This window comes from Epinephelus moara, chromosome 18 (genome assembly GCF_006386435.1).
Source record: "Epinephelus moara isolate mb chromosome 18, YSFRI_EMoa_1.0, whole genome shotgun sequence".
Classification (NCBI taxonomy): Eukaryota; Metazoa; Chordata; class Actinopteri; order Perciformes; family Serranidae; genus Epinephelus; species Epinephelus moara.
Genome location: NC_065523.1, coordinates 32,852,003 through 32,870,278, shown reverse-complemented (window position 1 = coordinate 32,870,278; position 18,276 = coordinate 32,852,003). Strand labels below are relative to the sequence as shown.

General features: G+C 40.0%; 1 protein-coding gene across 2 annotated transcripts in view; it reads left to right on the top strand.

The window, feature by feature from the left end:
• Positions 1 to 1,196: 1,196 nt before the first annotated feature.
• Positions 1,197 to 18,276, top strand: part of LOC126405935 (transmembrane protein 184B-like) — a 25,796-nt gene continuing 8,716 nt past the window's right edge. For both annotated transcript variants that reach the window (XM_050069988.1, XM_050069987.1), the window contains exons 1-3: positions 1,197 to 1,677; positions 6,324 to 6,557; positions 11,782 to 11,947. In XM_050069988.1, coding sequence (XP_049925945.1) covers positions 6,324 to 6,557; positions 11,782 to 11,947 — 400 coding nt within the window. In that variant the 5' untranslated portion in view covers positions 1,197 to 1,677. The remainder of the gene's footprint in view (positions 1,678 to 6,323; positions 6,558 to 11,781; positions 11,948 to 18,276) is intronic.

Here is an 18,276-nt window from a genome sequence, read left to right as displayed (position 1 = left end):
CAACATCAGAGCCACAGAAATCAAGAAAACAAGGAACACTAACAGTTTTATGCAGCTTTTTTATTCTTTGAGTCAAAAATGGTGTTTGTGCTGTTTAGTTTTATTTTCAAAAGCTAAAAATGGAAGTTAAGTGGCTAAATTTGGATTTAAGAATATGATACTTTGCTAGATTGATCATCAAAGTGATTATGTGTAATTCTTTGTTAAATATATATACCTTTTGAATATATATATATATATATTCAACATAGAATGCACGTGTTTATTGTTATTTGATTGATTGATTATTTTTATTTACATGTCATGCACAAAGTGCCCAACCCTCATGGGTTTATAAGACACCAAAAAAAAGTACAAGTACAGTTGCAGTGTACATTATTATTATTATTATTTTTTATTTTTATTTTTTTCATTTCATACATAATTAAAGCCTCTTTTACGGCTCAGACTTTAAACAGAATATTCTGCCTTCTCTCCCAAGCTTTACAAATAAAATCTGCAACAAAAAAGATTCCCTTTCTAAAACTTTCTAAAAGTTTCTCATACTCGTCCAGCCAAAAGAAATCAGCATAAATAGAGGACATTTTAATAAAAAGTACATCCCTCAAGTCCTCATAAACAAGACAGTAAAACAGAAAATGGACCTCACTCTCAATTTCACGGAGCTCACACACCTGACAAAGTCTGTCCTCCTCTGGAATGGCATTAAACCTGCCGGTCTCTAAAGACAAGGGTAATGTTCCTGAACGTAACTGTGCACATAATTATCTTTGTCTTTTGTTTAAATTATACTTCACATACATTTCAACATCATAACAGTTTTTTCTGAGACAGTAAGTTCGTAATTTTGGTTTATATCATATGTCGACATATATTCTTGTCATTATTGTATTGATATTGTAGTAACCATTATAGCACAATACATATTTCTGTGTAACACTAGTTTATACAGTGACATATTCTGTATTATCAAGAATAGTATAGTCAAGAAAGGTGAGTCCACCAGAATCATTAGTAATTTTAATTAAAGATTTTTTTTTTTTTTACGTAAGTCTTGTTTTTCCATATAAAGTTGCACTTGGTGTGATGTAAATGTGTGTGTTTGATTCCTTGGTATTGGTCTTCACAGTTTCCTTGGAAGACACTTGGAAAAACAGAAGTCGTGACTGCGCATGCGCCAACAGCAGCAGAGTTTTCACAGGCAGCTGCTGTTGGTACAGTGAACTGCTGATGGTGATGTGGACGGAATAACGGTGCTAGGCTCATCAGCGCTGGGTGGGAAGTGGCGAGATAAAACCGGCTGTTTTTTATCATTTTAATAGCGTAACTGAATATTTCGCTTCTTAAAGGCGTGTTATAGCTCTTTGCTGTGTTTTGACTCTACGACGAGCAGCGACAACAAGCTAGCGCCAGGCTAAAGGCTAGCTAACGTTAGCTAGCAGCGCTCGCGGATTGATAACGCTCAGCTGCCGACACTTGCCAGCTTTATAAAAAGAGGCAAGTTTCCTGGGCGTCAGACAATAATGCAGCGGTTAGATTAGAGGCTGGGTTTCGTCTGAATGTTTGCGCCTGGCCTGTTAACTTTGTCTACTCCGAAGGGTTTGCAGTCGACTTGAGATGATGAGCTAAATTGATGCTTTGATTCAGAGCAGCGCAGATCAAACAACTGCAGAGGAGGTGAGTGAAGCAGGAGGATGGAGTCATTACTGAACATCAGCTGCCATTTTATTCAGTTTAGCGTGTTTTCTTAACTCACAGACAGTTTCTGTGTAATTAAAATAAACAGAGCTGGAGTAAATATTGTCCCTGGTGGGTTTTCATAAACTATGATGTCACCCTTTTCTAAAATGCAGCACTGAAGGCTGAAAGCTGGGAAACCTGCCCCCTCATTGTTTGTGGGGTTTGTTCTCGCTTCACTCAATTGAAATGAGTTGTGGTCACTGTTAAGTAGCCCTGTGGTCTCCACTGACCCTGATTGAACACGGCCGTATGCTTTGCAGTATGTGTCAGGCAGCTGTCCTCGCCTTTGCCTCAGGACATACAGTATGTTGGTGTGTCACAAAGGCTGCTGATTCGATTCAGGTCAAAGTACAATGCATGTTTTGAAACCGACCCACGGGTGCAGTCAGCAGGACTGATGAGTTGCCTCTGTGGCCCACTGGGAAGCACCCAGCTTTGTTGTTGTAAGATGCGAGCTGGTGCTTGTATGAACTCAGACTTGACCCTGAATTCTGATTTTCTTTGGATGATATGTACATGGATATATGTTTTTAATAAGACAACCTGCTCTGTTCGTTTACATGAATCCAACTATGGGTGGTAAACAAGTAGGATCCATTTTCAGGCTCTAATCTCATCCATCAGGATAGGTAATTAGGCCAAAAATATATTATGATAAATGGTAAGACCTTCCCCAAATAAAAGTATATTGTACAGTACATCTGTTTGGACACAGCTGCTAAATAGTCTGCTTGATATTAATCCCATTAAAATGGATTATTATTATTACAGTGAGTCAAACTGGAGCTGTTCGCTATATCAGAAATCATTGTGCGAGAAATTTCAAATTTATATAATTATACATTTTTATAATTTATTGATTAATGTGTTTTATAAATATTTTTGTATATTTTTATTATTTAATTATTGTATTTTATACATATTCATTATTATTATTATTTATATATATATATATTATACCCCTTTTTTCTCTTTTTTCTCTGCACTGTGTTCTGTGTATTTCTTCGTTTTTATTGGATTATTTTTCACTGACTGATCAGTGAACATTCTGCTGTCATTTATCTTTTGTTGAATTTTTTCTGTATAATGTTAGTTTAATCCTTTTGTCTACTTTTTACCTATTTTTTTTTGTAATTCTGTTTTTCTCAAGTTGAGGGAAGGTCTGTGTATAAGCCTGTCGACTCTTGACCTCTCCTGACACATTTCTTTTTTCTTTTTTTTCTCTTTTTTTTTACTATTTGGATTTTATGCGGTTTAATTTGTTTGAAAATGAAAATGAAAATGCTTTTAATAAAAAACAGATAAAATAATAAATGATTATACACCGATACACTGCCCAGCCCTAATTACGCCAATTTAAAGAATATTGAAACACAGTAAATTCATAATCTGGCTGGTATCTCTCTAATAAAACAGTCCAGGTACACAGAAAAACATGTTGTTGAAGTTCCTTTGCCGAAGTACTTAAACATACTCTGATGATGTGTTCCTGGTTACTGCATTGCCACAAGCTGATTGAAGCTTTGGCAGGCAGCGTGAGTCATCCATAACCACATTGAGCGCCATCCTATATTTAGCTGGTACACAGGGGGGTTTGAAAGTCATTGTGAAATTAGTTTTCACTGTGAATGATTAAATTATCGCCTTCCTGGAATCCACACCAAGACACTGGGTTAGTCGGAGAGATGACAGATCTGCTATGATTTGATCATGCGGGTGGTGGTGGTGGCACATGGAGCGTCTTTTTGGATGCTTTGATGTTGCAAGATCCAGTTTGGCCAGTCTTGTTCTTGTAAGTCTACATAGGTACTGACTAATTATGTGGTTCACATCACTTGTTTTATTTTCACTTCCTATAAATCATTTTTTGAAATTTCAAGACATGGATATTTTCCAGATGAAGTGGAAGTATCAACACTAATGTGCAATGCAACATTAGTGTTGATACAGTGCAAGTGGTGTAGTGGTAGTTGATGAGGTGGGTGTTACTGAGGAGGAAGTGTGTATGTTCTCATATATATATATACCTATGGCTTTTTGGCTGATAAAGTAAACGCACAGAAAAAGAGGTATATCTGCATGTACCCTCCACTACACCACTAGTTACAAACCCAATATAGACAGTTCAGCTGGTTTTGGACTGTGCAGTGCTGCACAGTTGCCTTAGTTGTATGAATGTTGGGAACAACTGAAGCACAAATATGATACTTTAAGCCACTCAACACTGGAAAAAGTTATCAGACGGATTGCCCCCTGTCTTTACCAGCTACAGCTCAGGGGCCGTATTCACAAACATTCTGAGAAAACTCTTAATATCCCCTTTCCACCAGCACAAAATGGGTTCTCGTTCCCGTTCACAAACCTAATTTGGAACCTTTCGGAGCATTTCGTCTTAAAGTAAATTGGTCTGGAACAACGAAAACTTGGTTTCAAGCTGGAACCAAACAGCAGGTAGTCCTTGACCTGAAGTTCAAACTGTGAATACATTAGTGGGTGTGTCATATTCAACAGATTGGAAAGAGAGGATGCACGTAATAGTCTTGCAAGTCTTATTATCACATATCACATATATGTAGAACCGAAAGGAAGCTCAAGTTCTGGCATTGCTCGTATTAATGCGACCATTGTTCATTAAATTCATCCATTCTCAACTGTAATCTTTCTGTGGTCTTAAGAACAGTATCCTTAGTAAATTAAATCCTCCCCTGTCTGTCATATTCCCTGGAGCGATACCTTGTATGAACAGTTCTGGGTCTAAGATGAAGTCAGTACCCAAAATCTTTCTGATCTCTCTTTGAGTCATCTTCCAGAAGTCTAGGATCTTCAGATAATCCCGAAAATATGTGTGTAAAATCCCCTACCAGTCCACAGCCCGTCCAACATAGCTCAGATGTGCTAATGTACTTTGAAGTGACCAATGGAGTTTTAAAATATGGCATTTTCACCTTCCAGTCAAATTCCCTCCTTACAGGACTATTCTGTCTGTTATGATAATGTTCATCACCAACTCCCATTTTTTTTTGACATCCGAGTTATTATCAATACCTTCATGCTGCTGTGCTTTATAAATTTTTGTTAAAATCCCTTGTGTTTGCCCCCGTGTCTGTAGACAACAATAGCAGCTCCTTTTAGTTTGGTTGGTATCTTACAAATATTCTCCCACTCTTTATGTTTCTGACAATTATATCTAAGCTGTAGACACTTATGAAAATCATGTGAAGATAGATTGAACTCCTTTTAATGTCCATGCTTTTTTTGTGGATAAAACATATATTTGAAACTAGTTTGGGTCTTCATACTTAAGCGCTGTAGTTGTCTGTGTGATCACTCTGCTGATGTAAGGTTGAGACAGACCCAAGTCATCACGGCTGCACTTAGTCATTTTCCCAGTTGCAAATATCTTAGTGTTGCGATCACTTCATTTCTGGTGTTGTAGCTTATTGCTTTGGGCAGGGAAAATGTGCACATCTCTAATGAGATCGACCACAGACATTATCCCTGCATAATCTAATCTGTGGCATTTCATTAACTCACTGCCATTCAGCTTTTGGAGAATATTTCTTATGCCTCTTTGTCTTTCCACCATTTTCTCTGTAAAGTCCTCCTCTCTACTCCTAATAGTCTTTCACCTCAGGAGCTCCCTTAAGATGCTTTGTGAATATTTTTTTATCTTTACCAGGATTTAGTCTGAACTATGAGGGGAATTCTTAGAAAACATCATAGGAGCTTTGTACTTGGAAGCTTTGCGAATACAGCCCTGGTTTAATCACTCCTCCCTTTTCATAAAACAGATTTGTGGAGTAGAAAAGAAACTGGTAAGAGCAAGTTTATCCATTTTAGGGAGTGTGCATTTGGATGAGGTTACATTATCTTTTTACAGTTGTTTTACTCTTTCAGTTTTTTGTCAATAACCTGTTGTATTGCAGCGTCGACCTTAGGCCACACTCCTAGCTCTCTGGAGCCTGAACTTTGGTGCTTATTTGTGTATAGGTGGTTAATTATTCTGAAGAAAAATGTCCATGTTTAGTGCCATTTTTTAGGCTACATTACACTTCCTGCTTCCACAGCAAAGCACAGAGAAAAAGAAGGGGAGAAATTGGGTCAGCAGCCCTCAGCTCATTGCTGTCACACTGATTTGCTGTGTTTGAGTGATCCCCCGCCCCCCCATGTGTTGGTGTGTGAGCTTTTTTACGCTTTTTTATCAGCCTCTCCTCACCCACCTACTTTATGCCTCCTCACTCCTTCTGTTTTGATCTCGCTTCATTTGTCTATCCACACATTCTCTTTTGCACCGTGATCTGTGCAGCGTCCTACTTTGCTCTGTATCTTTTTTTGTTTTCTCATTCTAACATGAGCCGATGTTGGCTGGAGATTTAGGTCTTAGACTGTGCAGGCCTGTCGAGATGCATTTACACATCGCAGTGATTCATTCAGGCTGTATATCCCCGAGCATCAGGTTGTGCAGCAGCTTGGTATTGATCACAGGCTGCTACATATTTAAAATGTCTAAGATAAATTAGTTTGCATAACCTAAGGGGCATCGTCTTTGATTAAGTCTCATGTTTTACCCTTTTGTCATACAGATGGGTCAGCTTTGGCGGAGAGACATCGCCCTCTCAGAGAGGCTGGGGAATGACTCTCCTGTCGGCTTCGCCCCCGGGCCTCCAGCCACGGTGGCCCCACAACAAGCCAACTCCTCCTGGGTACCAGAAACCCCAGTGGCCACACCAGAAGAGCCGTTTTTCCTCATGACCTCCACTGCCCAAACTATATCGGGCTTTTTCGTTTGGACAGCTCTTCTGATCACATGTCACCAGGTAAGGACAACATGACAGTTTGATGATGTAGTGGTCACTAAACTTAACTTACAACTTTAAGATTTCAGTTTCTGTCTCCGCAACTATTTATTCTGTCCAACAACAGCTGTGTATACTGTTTAAGTGCCTATGAGAAGGTGAAATATGATCTTGGAAGTCAAGTTAGAATAATAGATTTGTGAGTTTAAAAGATTTTCGGCTGCACCATTACCCATCTGAACACAGCCTTACAGGGTTACAGGAACACAGGAATAAAACCTGAATCTTGCTCATGAGCCTTCAGGTCGATCCACTGTTCTCCCTCTTTTTCTTAAACCCTCATGTACTGAAGGTGGGTTTGTTGAGTACAAGTAGCTCCTTCTCAGCAAAAGCAAAAGAAAAACAGTAGACATATTCACACCCAGGAGCATTTTTCCACGAGCCCCTGTTCATCTAAGTCTCTCTCTATGTGTGTTCACACACTAAACACATGCGTGCACTCACACAGTTTCACATCCTGTTGGAAGAAGGCTTCTTTTTCCGTGTTGCTGGTCCACACTACTTGTTGCACACTGGCTTAAAGCTGAGCCCAGGATTTTATGCTTCATACATATTTAGTGTTTGTATCAGTGGGATGAAAAAACTGTTTTTATCAACCAAATTCTTATGAATGACAAAAGCTGGATTAACTAGATTGTTTTGGGGAAGTGTACCATCAGAGTCAGTAGTTCCTCTTATGCCTGGTTTCCACATAGCTCCGTGTACATAAGCGAGTCAACTGGAAGTCTGTTCATTCCTGTGGAAACCTTTTGTGATCTGTAGTTTGCCAAATTCCTTCTACATTTTTTTTATTTAAAATTTGCCCTGAAATTTGAACCTCTGAGGCAGATTTCAGACAGACTGTGTGCACTGTGTGCCACAGGAAGTCAGCATAAAAACGTATCAGCTAACAGGCTGTTCAGTTTAGTTCAGTTGGTTTTGACTATGTGTAAGTGTAAAGTTTAACAGCATATTCAGCTGACATTTGTGGCATGTTAGTTGTGTAACATATAGAGTGCATGCATAGTGGTTCATACGTCTTTTAACAAAATATTTCACAAACTGGCTACAAACGTGGCAGGCCAACCTCCTCACCTATTTGTCACTATGCATTATTAGTTCCTGTTTTGGTGTCAATAAAGTTCCATGGGCATATTCCATAAAACTGGGCAGCAAAAAAACAGACAAAATTAACTTTTCTTCTACTTCTAGGGTGGTGTCTCTGTGTATCCATAAAGATATGCATTTCTTTGCGTTGAACACTATGGGGCCTACTCCCTGTATTATATGGAACAATGGACACAAATCAAAACTGCGTAGAAACAAGTCGTTAAGCATTAAAGGGACAACTCACCCCAGAATCCAAAATACATATTTTTGCTGTTACTTGTAGTAACATGCTGTCGCGCATTGGAGATATCACCTGTAGAGATGTCTGCCTTCTCTCCAATATAATGAAACTAGATGGCACTGGCATGTGGTGCTCAAAGTGCAAAAAAACACATTTAAAAAACTCAACAGTGATGTGACTTTCCTGAAATCATGACCCAGTTACTCAAGATAATCCACAGACCTTGTGGTGAGCAGTTTCATGTAGGAACTATTTTCCTCCTACCAAGCTACATCCACCAACTGAATCACTGCACAGAAGGAAGCGTGCATCTACTGCTAGCTTACCTAGCACCAGTGAGCTAGCTAACGTTACAGCTCAGCCAAGGAAGAGGGCAAATAGATGAGCGCTTCCTTTCCATGGTGATACTGTGTCTGTGGATTATCTTGAGTAAGCGGGTCGTGATTTCTGGAAAGAGGCATTGCTGCTTTTAAAATGTATTTACTGGCGCTTTAAGCACCACAACCCGAGAGCCATCTAGTTCCATTACAATGGAGAGAAGGCAGACATCTCTACAGCTGATATCCCCAACACTTGGCAACTCACACCAAAACTATCTAGACTGATAAACAGCACTGAAGATAAGAGGAAATATATTTATTTGTGATTTTATAGTGAACTGTCTCCTTAAGCATTTGACACAAATGATAGGACTGCCTCTCAAACTATGTGTCGAGTTTTTTGTTTGTTTTCGAGAGGCACGAGTATGTCACTACTTGATTGCCAGCAGTAGAAAGATGACAGGAAATGGGGAGAGAGAAAGATAAGGAATAACATGTCACAAAATGTCCCTGGCTGGATCAAACCAGAGATGTTGCAATTCCCAGTGACACCAGTGAGCCACCACGTGCCAAGATTGATCGCCTGAGGTTGAATATGCCCCCGAAACACACCCAGTATGTGCCAAATACCTCAGGTAGCCTATGGCAAGACTCCAGAAAATCAAGTTGTATAGGGACAGACTTAATTCTCCTGTGATTTGATGGTTCATAATAGTGTTATAAACCTCTGGAGAATGGAGATGTTAAGTGTCAGTGGTGCAGATAAGTGCAGTATAGTGCATAAGTGCCGTTTGCCTTGTTTGGATCAGTTTATCCGCCCTCATGTTACAGTAAAGCATTTAGTAAGCATCCCTTTTATTTAAGGCGGATCTCTTGTACCCCGAGGCTTAGGTAATTGATTTGTCCTCCATTGTTCGTCACATACCGGCTTAAAGAAGAGCCCTCTGTCACTCTGGCAACAGGTGCTCCTGGCTCGACTTCAACATAAAAGAGCAGAGGATGTGTGTGTATGTGTGTGTGTGCCGAAGAGGGTCACCTAGCAACAAGCCCTGTGAGCGGAGTGCACTGTCTCGCTTGGTGTATTGTCAGCCACTGTTTGTTATTTTACCAAAGGTGTGTGTCTGTTTACAGACCAGGAAAGGTGATAGGTGGGGACATTGTGTAAGTGGAAAGGAGCCGGATGGAGCAGACAGAGGTGCTGGTGACAAAGGCCCACCCCGTTCCTCCTGCTGTCTGCTGCTCTCAATAGGAGTGATAAAAAGCCTAGTATCAATTACCCACAACAACCCTATGTGTCGGTGCACGCACACAACACACCTTTCCGACACACAGGACTCCAATATCCAAATGCATACTCACTGTACTCTGACCTGTACAGACAGATGAGACCCTGATGAGAGTACATATACAGGTTTAATGGGGCAGCAATTAGCATCGGCTAATCCACTCTGAGCCATGTTTGGAGCTGCGGTTTCACAGGGAGGAAGCTGATTAATATTTCCATCACAGTATCTTTTTTCTATTGTTTTTTAATGTGGCACAAATGTGTTTCAAATATTTAAAAAAACATCTGCAGTACAACAGGTTTGTGTGCACAAGGCTTGAGTTTTGAGGATATTTTGCTCATTTCAATTGTTCTGCTTTGCAACCTGCCAATCTGCTGCTCTTTAGTCCGACTCACCTGATGTAGACTGTAGCTTTAGGCCGGGACCCCTTTCCATTATGTTCGTGTAATTGTTCTCAAAACAACAAACAACAATGACCTCCAAGCTAACAACCTACATGCTTAAATAACAAGTTCTGACAAACGATTTGGATCGTGCAATAAAGCATGCCTGCTTTGTTCTTTCTGTGAATTGTAAAGATCTACAACAAATGAAAAAGCTTGTGAACCAGAAAAACCCAGACTCCGTCTCGCAGGACTCTCATGCCTGATGTTGATCCATTTTCTGCTATGGCCAGTTGGAGTTCATTTGCCACATCTTTTTACCCTGCTAGCGACATGCACCAGTGACAGTGACTACACCAATGTTCTAGGGGTATGCCATATCATCTTGTTCACGATAATACCGGTATAATCTTTAATTCAACTGTGGCGTCCTGAATGTTTTATGAACAGCCCCGGACTCAGACTCTTTTAGTGACTTAGTGCTCAGAGGGAACTCATTCAGCAGCTCCTCTGGCAGCAGCACAGCGTCTCTCCCTCTCCTCCCTTGCCGTGCGCACGCGGGAGTCGGTGTTGTCATGTGATTTTGTCATAAACCTTTGGTAATGTAAACCTAAGTGATGCTCACGACTCAAAAAAACTCCATATATGTGAATGTGTGATAGTTGTGGTATCATAACAGCCTGTCACAGGTTACAGTGTCACAGGTTACAGCGTGATGATTAGAGGAGAAATGGCAGAGCATAAAGGTCCAGGTGGGAAAATAAAAACAACTCAATCATTTAGGATTTTAATAAAAGGGGAAATCACCTGTTGATTTATATATATAGATCCCAGGGCACTATTTTGTTGCAATTCTGTGTTGGTAAATTAATACTTTTTTTTAAACTACTTTGTCATATTGTCAAGAATATCTTTTTGTCAGGAATTTAATGAAACACGTTTCCTCCTTTACACATATAACCCACATAGAGTATAATAACTGGATGTTTTATGTTTGTTTGTGTATATACATATGTTCACATGTGAATGTTTATATGAACATTATGTCTTTGTTCCAGTGTGTGTCCTTCTTTATCTAATTTCACTTTTAGCTTATACGGTATTTCCAGAGGGAGGAGCTCTGTTGCAAAGTCAAGTGATTCAATATGATGTCATCAAGAAAAAAACATTCCAGCTGCTCCCATAGAAACTTGTGAAAGATTGATGTCCTAGACAAGTTAAAAAGGGTTCACACGGGTCCTTGAAATCCTTAAAAGGTTGTGAATTTGAGGGGGACAGAACCAAGGCCTTGAAAGTTTCTGAAAATAGACAGAAAGTACTTGAATTTATATTTTATTTTTATGCAATAATAGAAATTAAAGTTCTTCTGATATATTTTTTTTATTTACAATTAGTAGATGGTGTCTCAAACTATGTTGGGGCCTTGAATTTGAATGAATTGGGCCTGGAAGGTCCTTGAATCTAATGTTTAAGAGGGTATGGGGACGCTGGTTAAAAGTAAAAACCTGCTGGTTTTGTCATACTGACCCAAAAAAAATATGGTCTTGCTCCCAACGACCCTGCTGCGTTCAGTCACGTCCCACACATTATTACTAACTGGGGCAGAGTGTGATGTCTGATGACATCAGATGTCAGATTCGCTTCAGTTTCAGGCTCTGGGAGTGACTCAACTGTGCACCAAATTTGTGACAGAATCATAAAATATTAACATCACATAGATATTTGCTATTCACTTGCTAAAGCACATAAGTTCCAGTTACTTGTGTTTTTTACTCATTGCATATTCCTTATTAAATAACAGTGTCTTCCAGTGCAGCATTATTCAAAGATTTCTAACCTTTTTTCAACCTCTTATCTTTCTCTTAGATCTACATGCACCTACGTTACTACAGCTCTCCAAATGAGCAGAGGCACATAGTCAGGATCCTCTTCATAGTCCCCATCTATGCCTTCGACTCCTGGCTCAGCCTTCTTTTCTTCACCAATGAGGAGTATTACGTGTACTTTGACACAGTCCGAGACTGCTACGAAGGTGAGCAATGAGCCAAAACATCAGCGTTTTGTGTTGCAGGCTGGAGTATACACTGCCATATTTGGCATGCAAACAGCAGCATATTCACCACAGCACTGGGAGCGAGTGTTTTGTGTTCCAGTGTGTCTTTTGACTCCCAGTAGAAATAAAGGGTGTGAGAATTTATGTGCCGTGATACCCCAGTGGCAGATGGCCTTTGTAGTGTCTTCCTTTCCAAAGGTTGCCATCTTTGTCTTCATGTCTCCGTGGCCTCTTGGGATTGCAGGGGAGGGGAAACCTGTTTCCTAGCAACTGTATGAAAACGAACAAATCCTTGAGAAGACTTTTAAAAGGCATCTCACATGTGAGCAGATAAATCGTAAGCTTGTTCTCTGTGACACCAGACTGTAAGGCATCTACTATCACTGGAATTTCTCAGTATTAATACAGATTTTGAGAATAATTAAGAATGAATAAAGCATTTATATAACATCCTGTGATTATGATTATGGCAATTTCCTGTTTTATTAAAGTAATTGCCTGAACAGGCTTGTAGTGCTGAAACTATTAGTTAATCTGCAGGAAGATCCCAAACATCAGCTGGTTCTCATTATGAGGATTTACTTGAACTTCTGAGCAGCATTTCCAAGAGGACCAGATCAAATGCCTTGTGTGAGAAAGCTGCTCTTGATTGGTCAGAATTTCCATGTGGGAAAAATCCAGGAAGTAAACCAAACGTTGAAGAAGAGTACACTTGCAAGATAAATGTGACACTTTCTAATGTCACAATGGAGGGACAACTACGCAGGTTGATTTTAGCGCTGCTCATCGTGGACTATATTGCTGTCATTGTTCATTTTAGTCAAACCATACAGTTTGAAAACGAGGCGCGGCTCCAACTAGAAAACAATGTTTTGATGCATTGGATGTGCTGAATGTGCATATTAAGGCAGTACAGGAGGAGGTGCACATTAATAATCCTCCAGGACTGTAACATGCTCATGTTTAACCCAAACAATGTGTTATGAGACTGCAGTTGGTTCAGATCCAGGTCGGAACACCTTCTCACCACAAACCAACCGCACCAGAGTTCATTTGTAACCAGACTGAGACCACCTCATCAAGAAGGTCCTGGTCTGGTTGTTTTGGTGCACACCTCAGTGTGATTGCTGTGTTCACACCTGCCCAAACGAACTGCAATAAGGGGGTAAACGCACTTGAGTTCGATTGAACCAAACCAAACAGGGCAGGTGTGAAAGCACCCTTAAAGGTAGTCAAGGTTCCCACAGTCCTGAAATTCCTGGAAAAGTTATGAAATCAGACACACTGTTTTCCAGGCCTGGAAACAGTTTGGAATTCGCAAAATGTTTTGGAAATGTTTAGAGCGTAAATTGTTCCGGCCCTTGTTTAAAATGTGTTTATAAAAATATGTTCCTTGTATCAGTATTTAAAATCTAGTGCTGCTCTGTGTGACCGTTGAAACATCGCTAGTATCACGTGATACACAGAGATCAGACCCCTCACAATCCTCCCCTCACCTCACAATTTAGTCCATATTATAGAATAACTAAATGGTAGAATAGCATATGGAAGTAGAGGTTAGTGTGTATGCCGATAGATATGATCGAAGTGACAGACAACTAGCTTTATTAAGACACAGAATTGACATGGTAAAGATCTAGATTAATGACTAAGACATTTATATGTTGTTGCTCTTATTAGTAACACTTTATATTTATGCTCTCAAAATGCTTGTCTAAATTATTTTCATCTGCCAGCCCCGCTCAAGCTAAAAGCAGTGAAAGCACACTTAACAGTAAAAAAGAATTACTGTATGTGTAGTTATGCAACATTAACAAAGCCGGCACTGTGCTGCTGACTGTGTTCGGGCAGGGGTTGTCAGTGTGCTTCAATCACAGGCTCACTTTTAAACCCAGCCACTCTAAACAGCAAAGAGAGCCGAGGCAGTGGGGAGCTGGTATCTGTGGGTTACCCTTAAATTAGCCTGAGAACACCTGGGGCAGCAGATGCAAAAACATTCTGCTCTCTCAGGGACACCAATTACTGGGATCAGTATGGAGTCCAGTCAGGTTTATTTAAATCATATGTTACTTCTTATTAGTGTGTGCAGAATAGCCAATAAATTATTGACAAGCACACAGGATATGACATCCTGTACACATTTTTGAGAATACCTGTCTAAATGTATAAGAAGGATAGATTTTAAAGGTAAGAGCAGGTTGTCAGTGTCAAAACATTCATTTCTAGGTTCATACTAATATATTGGGTTTCTCTTAGAACATGTTTACATGTCAACGACAGCGACATGTTTACATGTCAACGACAGCGACACCTCCTACCATGTAAAGTAACCAATAAATGCTTCCAGACACAACCGGACATGTTCTAGCAGGAATATAATTGGAAATAAGGGTGAAATTAACAACAACAACGGCAACCTGACGTTAGCATGTTGCTACAGTAGCGGTAAGCTTGCTGCCGGAGAATAACTGTGTATAGCAGCACTTTCCTATAAAAGAATCACAATTAAAAGCTTCTTAACACAATCAGACATGTTCCAGCAGGAATCTGATCCAAAACTGGGGAGAAATTAACAACATATGCAACCAAAGCCTCTTTTACACTTCCTGTTCAAGGCGGGATTGTCGCGCCGTTATTGCACCTAGCCCTACTGCATAACAGGTACGTTCGCAGAATGGGGGGAGGCAGAATTGTCTCGCGACTGAGCTGGTACGGAGGTAGTAACAGCCGAAATTATGTCTGTATAAACGGGACAGCCAGCAGGACGGGATCATGGGTGGCACGGGTGTGATGTTTTGATAATGTGTTATGCGTGTGATTGCAGTTAGTGGCTAACTCAAAAAAGAACAGCAGCCAAAAATGTCCGCAAATTGGGAAAACAATGAGGTCCAGAAGCTCGTACCATTCGAGCAGAAGACGAAATCAGCGCCATGTAACAGATTTCATAAATGATTGTTATTGCCACGTTAATGCCATTGTTGTTTAGAGAGAGCTGCCGACGCGTGTGCTATATATCACACTAGAGGTCGATGCTGTTGTGTTTCATGTCACACCTGTCACGCCTCTTTTGAATCCGCGATGCCAGCATGCTGTCTAAAATCATGTGGAATGATGCTGCTGTGTTTGATTCTGTGTAAAATGCAAAGGCGGCATAAAGAAGGGACTTTATAGTGACCCTGTTGCATGTTTCCTGGACATTAGCATGTAGCTACATGTACATCAGCAGTGTATGTACAGCCAGGGTAGCGCTGCACTTTCTCCCATTAGAAATTACCAATAAAAACTTCTAAACCCAACCAGAATTATGATCTGAAATCAGGAAGAAATTAACATTAGCAACAGAGATTACGTTTCCCTGACATTAGCATGTAGCTACATGTAGCATTGTAGGCTACGTTATGTAACTACTTGTAGTAACTTGGCTGGAGCAGATGACCATACAAAGAAAGCTTGTAGCCAAATGAAAAAAACCCTTGGAAACAGAGAATTGGGAACAGTCTGAAGCCGGAGGTTTATGCTCACAGGGATTACTTTTACTTATATTTACCTCATTTGAAAATGTGGCAATGTTTAATATAAACACCCAACATTATAATGTTACATATGCAACAGAAAAAGCATAATAGGTCCCCTTAAATGAGCACCATCCATGACAGTTGTGTCAGTGTAGCTGTCTGCATTGATTACATATCAGGTGTGACCAGTGGATAAAACATCAGTGATTAGACACACATCTGGTGTAGCTTCACATTTAGGCCCATGATGCTGTGGAAGGATAACACAAAGAATCCCATGCTGGAGTGTGATTTTTATCTTTATTAGCAGTAGTTATGTAACACATTACATGAGTGAATATCAGCCTTGAAGATGTGCCGCTCACTTGTGTAAGATCTCTATTGTTTATCTGAACAGTTTGTATTATGTGACATTGCTGTGTGGCAGTGTCACATGAACATGGCCTTTCGTAAGCGTTCTGCTTTCTTCAGCAGTGTTTCCACAGACGTCCCATTATCACACCACTTCACTTCTGCTCCCAGCACTACAGAACTATACCTTACAATTATGCCTAAGCTTATAGCTCACTCACAACATTACCCAATCATTTCTGAGCCTGCTGATGGGGGTGAATCACCTCTCGGGGCTTGAAATGGCAGGCTCAGCAGCTCTGGAACAAAATCAACAGAACAAAACTGTAATTATGACAGTTACATCAATTGTTGACAACACTGTAAAACTAACCGACTGCCACTTTAACTATCACGCATCAGTATATTTTTTGGAGAATAGAAATATCCAGTCTTTCCAAACCCACATCAGCAATGTTGACATTATATTTTAGTAAAAACCTTAGTATAAATGCAGTTAGGTTTTGGGGCCCTGCTCAGGTTAGAATTATCTTTAGATTTTCACCAGCTAGAAAATAATAATAATAAGAAAAACTTTAGTGTTAAACACCTACAAGTCGTGCGGCTCAAAGTGCTTTAAAATAAGGAACAGAAGCAAGATAATAAAAACCGACAGATTAGCACAAGGGCAAATACTGTGAGATAAAACCAAGCAATCACATGTATAACAAACAAAAGACGCAGCACATAGCAAGAACAGGTGTGTCGGACATAAAATCAAAAACAAAGAAGACATATAAATAACAAAACATGTATAGCCTTGGGAGCCTTAGCCTTCGGTGCTTAGTTTAAAAAGGCCAAGCTGACGATTTTCTTATTCGTGTCAGAGTTTGTGTTTTTTTAAATCACAACAGAGGACCTAAGAGTCAGTAAAAGATTACAAGAAGACAAGGAATTAATAATATACAGGGTTCCCACAGTTATGGAAAAATTGGAAAGGACATGGATCACAATCCATGACTTTTCCAGGCCTGTAAAAGTCATGGAAATATGTTGTTTGTAATGGAACTGTTGCATTAATCTTACATGGATAACCCTCCTTTTTAGGAGCAGAATATGCCTGAAGGAAAAACAGTTTTTGACCGCTGGAGGAGCTTGTTGCTGTGGGAGTTAGACATGCGCATGTTTTTGAGTTATGGTTGGAAACATGTTCGAGTTAAATGGACACCGACAAGTTCGTAATGGAAAATAAATGACCGGAGCGTTCGACTGGCAAGTATGACTTTGATTCATCAGACACAGAAACAATCAGAGCGTCAATTAAGTCATCCTGGTGCAGCATCTCAGTGGCTTAAAGTGTGGCGTAGCCTCTACATCCTTGTAACGGCAAATTTATTTACTGTAGCGACATAAAGTAAGTCTAATATGCATTGATGTGTGACAATGTTTTTTTCTTCCCGTGTTCCCTCTCTCTGTTCATATATGCCAGCTAGCTGAAGTTATGTTTGAGTATGATACGTCTGAAAAACACCAAGCAAGTGGGACAGGAAAAAAATATTATGGTTTCTTAAGAAGTCATGGAAAAGTGAAATTTTGTCAATTAAAATGTGTGGAAACCCTGAATATAAGTCATTCTCAAACCATTAACAGCCTTGTAAACAGGTAAAAGAACTATACAAGTCTTAAAAGACATTGGGAGCCAGTGCAGGTTAGCTAAAACCAGGGTGATATGCTCTCTCTTTTTAATTCTGGGTGAAGCCTGGCAGCAGAGTTCTGAATTAGTTGTAGTGTATCAATGGATTGTTTTGGAAGACTATGAAAGAGAGCTTTACAGTTGTCTAATCTACTGGAAATAAATGCATAGACAAGTTTTTCAGCATCTTGTTGGGATAGGGACGGCTGTACCTTTGCAGTATTCCTTAAACGAAAGAAAGCTGTTTTGGTCACCTTCTCCATAGAGCTTCTTTATATACATGATAAGGCCAAGATATGTCATTTTGTGATAGGGTGGTGCTTAGGGATGCACGATGATATCGGCACATCGTCAGTATCGGCCAACATGCTTTTTCTTAAAGGGGCAATAAGCGAAATTCATCATTTCTAGATTGAAAGAATTAAAAAATTGCTATGTGAAGAACTAGAGGTGTAATTTCATCTGGAGTATAGCATGACCTCACACACCCTCTCTCTGTGTTCATCTCCAGCCCCTTGTTTACAAGCCGGTCCAGCTGCGCGTTCATGTACGTTCATGTGAATCCCACCCCTCCCGGAGCCCTTGGCCCTCCCTCCCCATAAAAGGCTACAGCCAGTGAGCAATGGCAGCCATATTTTCGAAGTGAAATGGCGGAGTCAAATGTCTGTTTTAATTAGTGTTCCAGTAATGTTAGGCACATGTCGCTATGTCGATTCAATTAAATTTAATGTTACAATCGTAGCATGGGTTAATGTCCGGAGCTTGAGTTA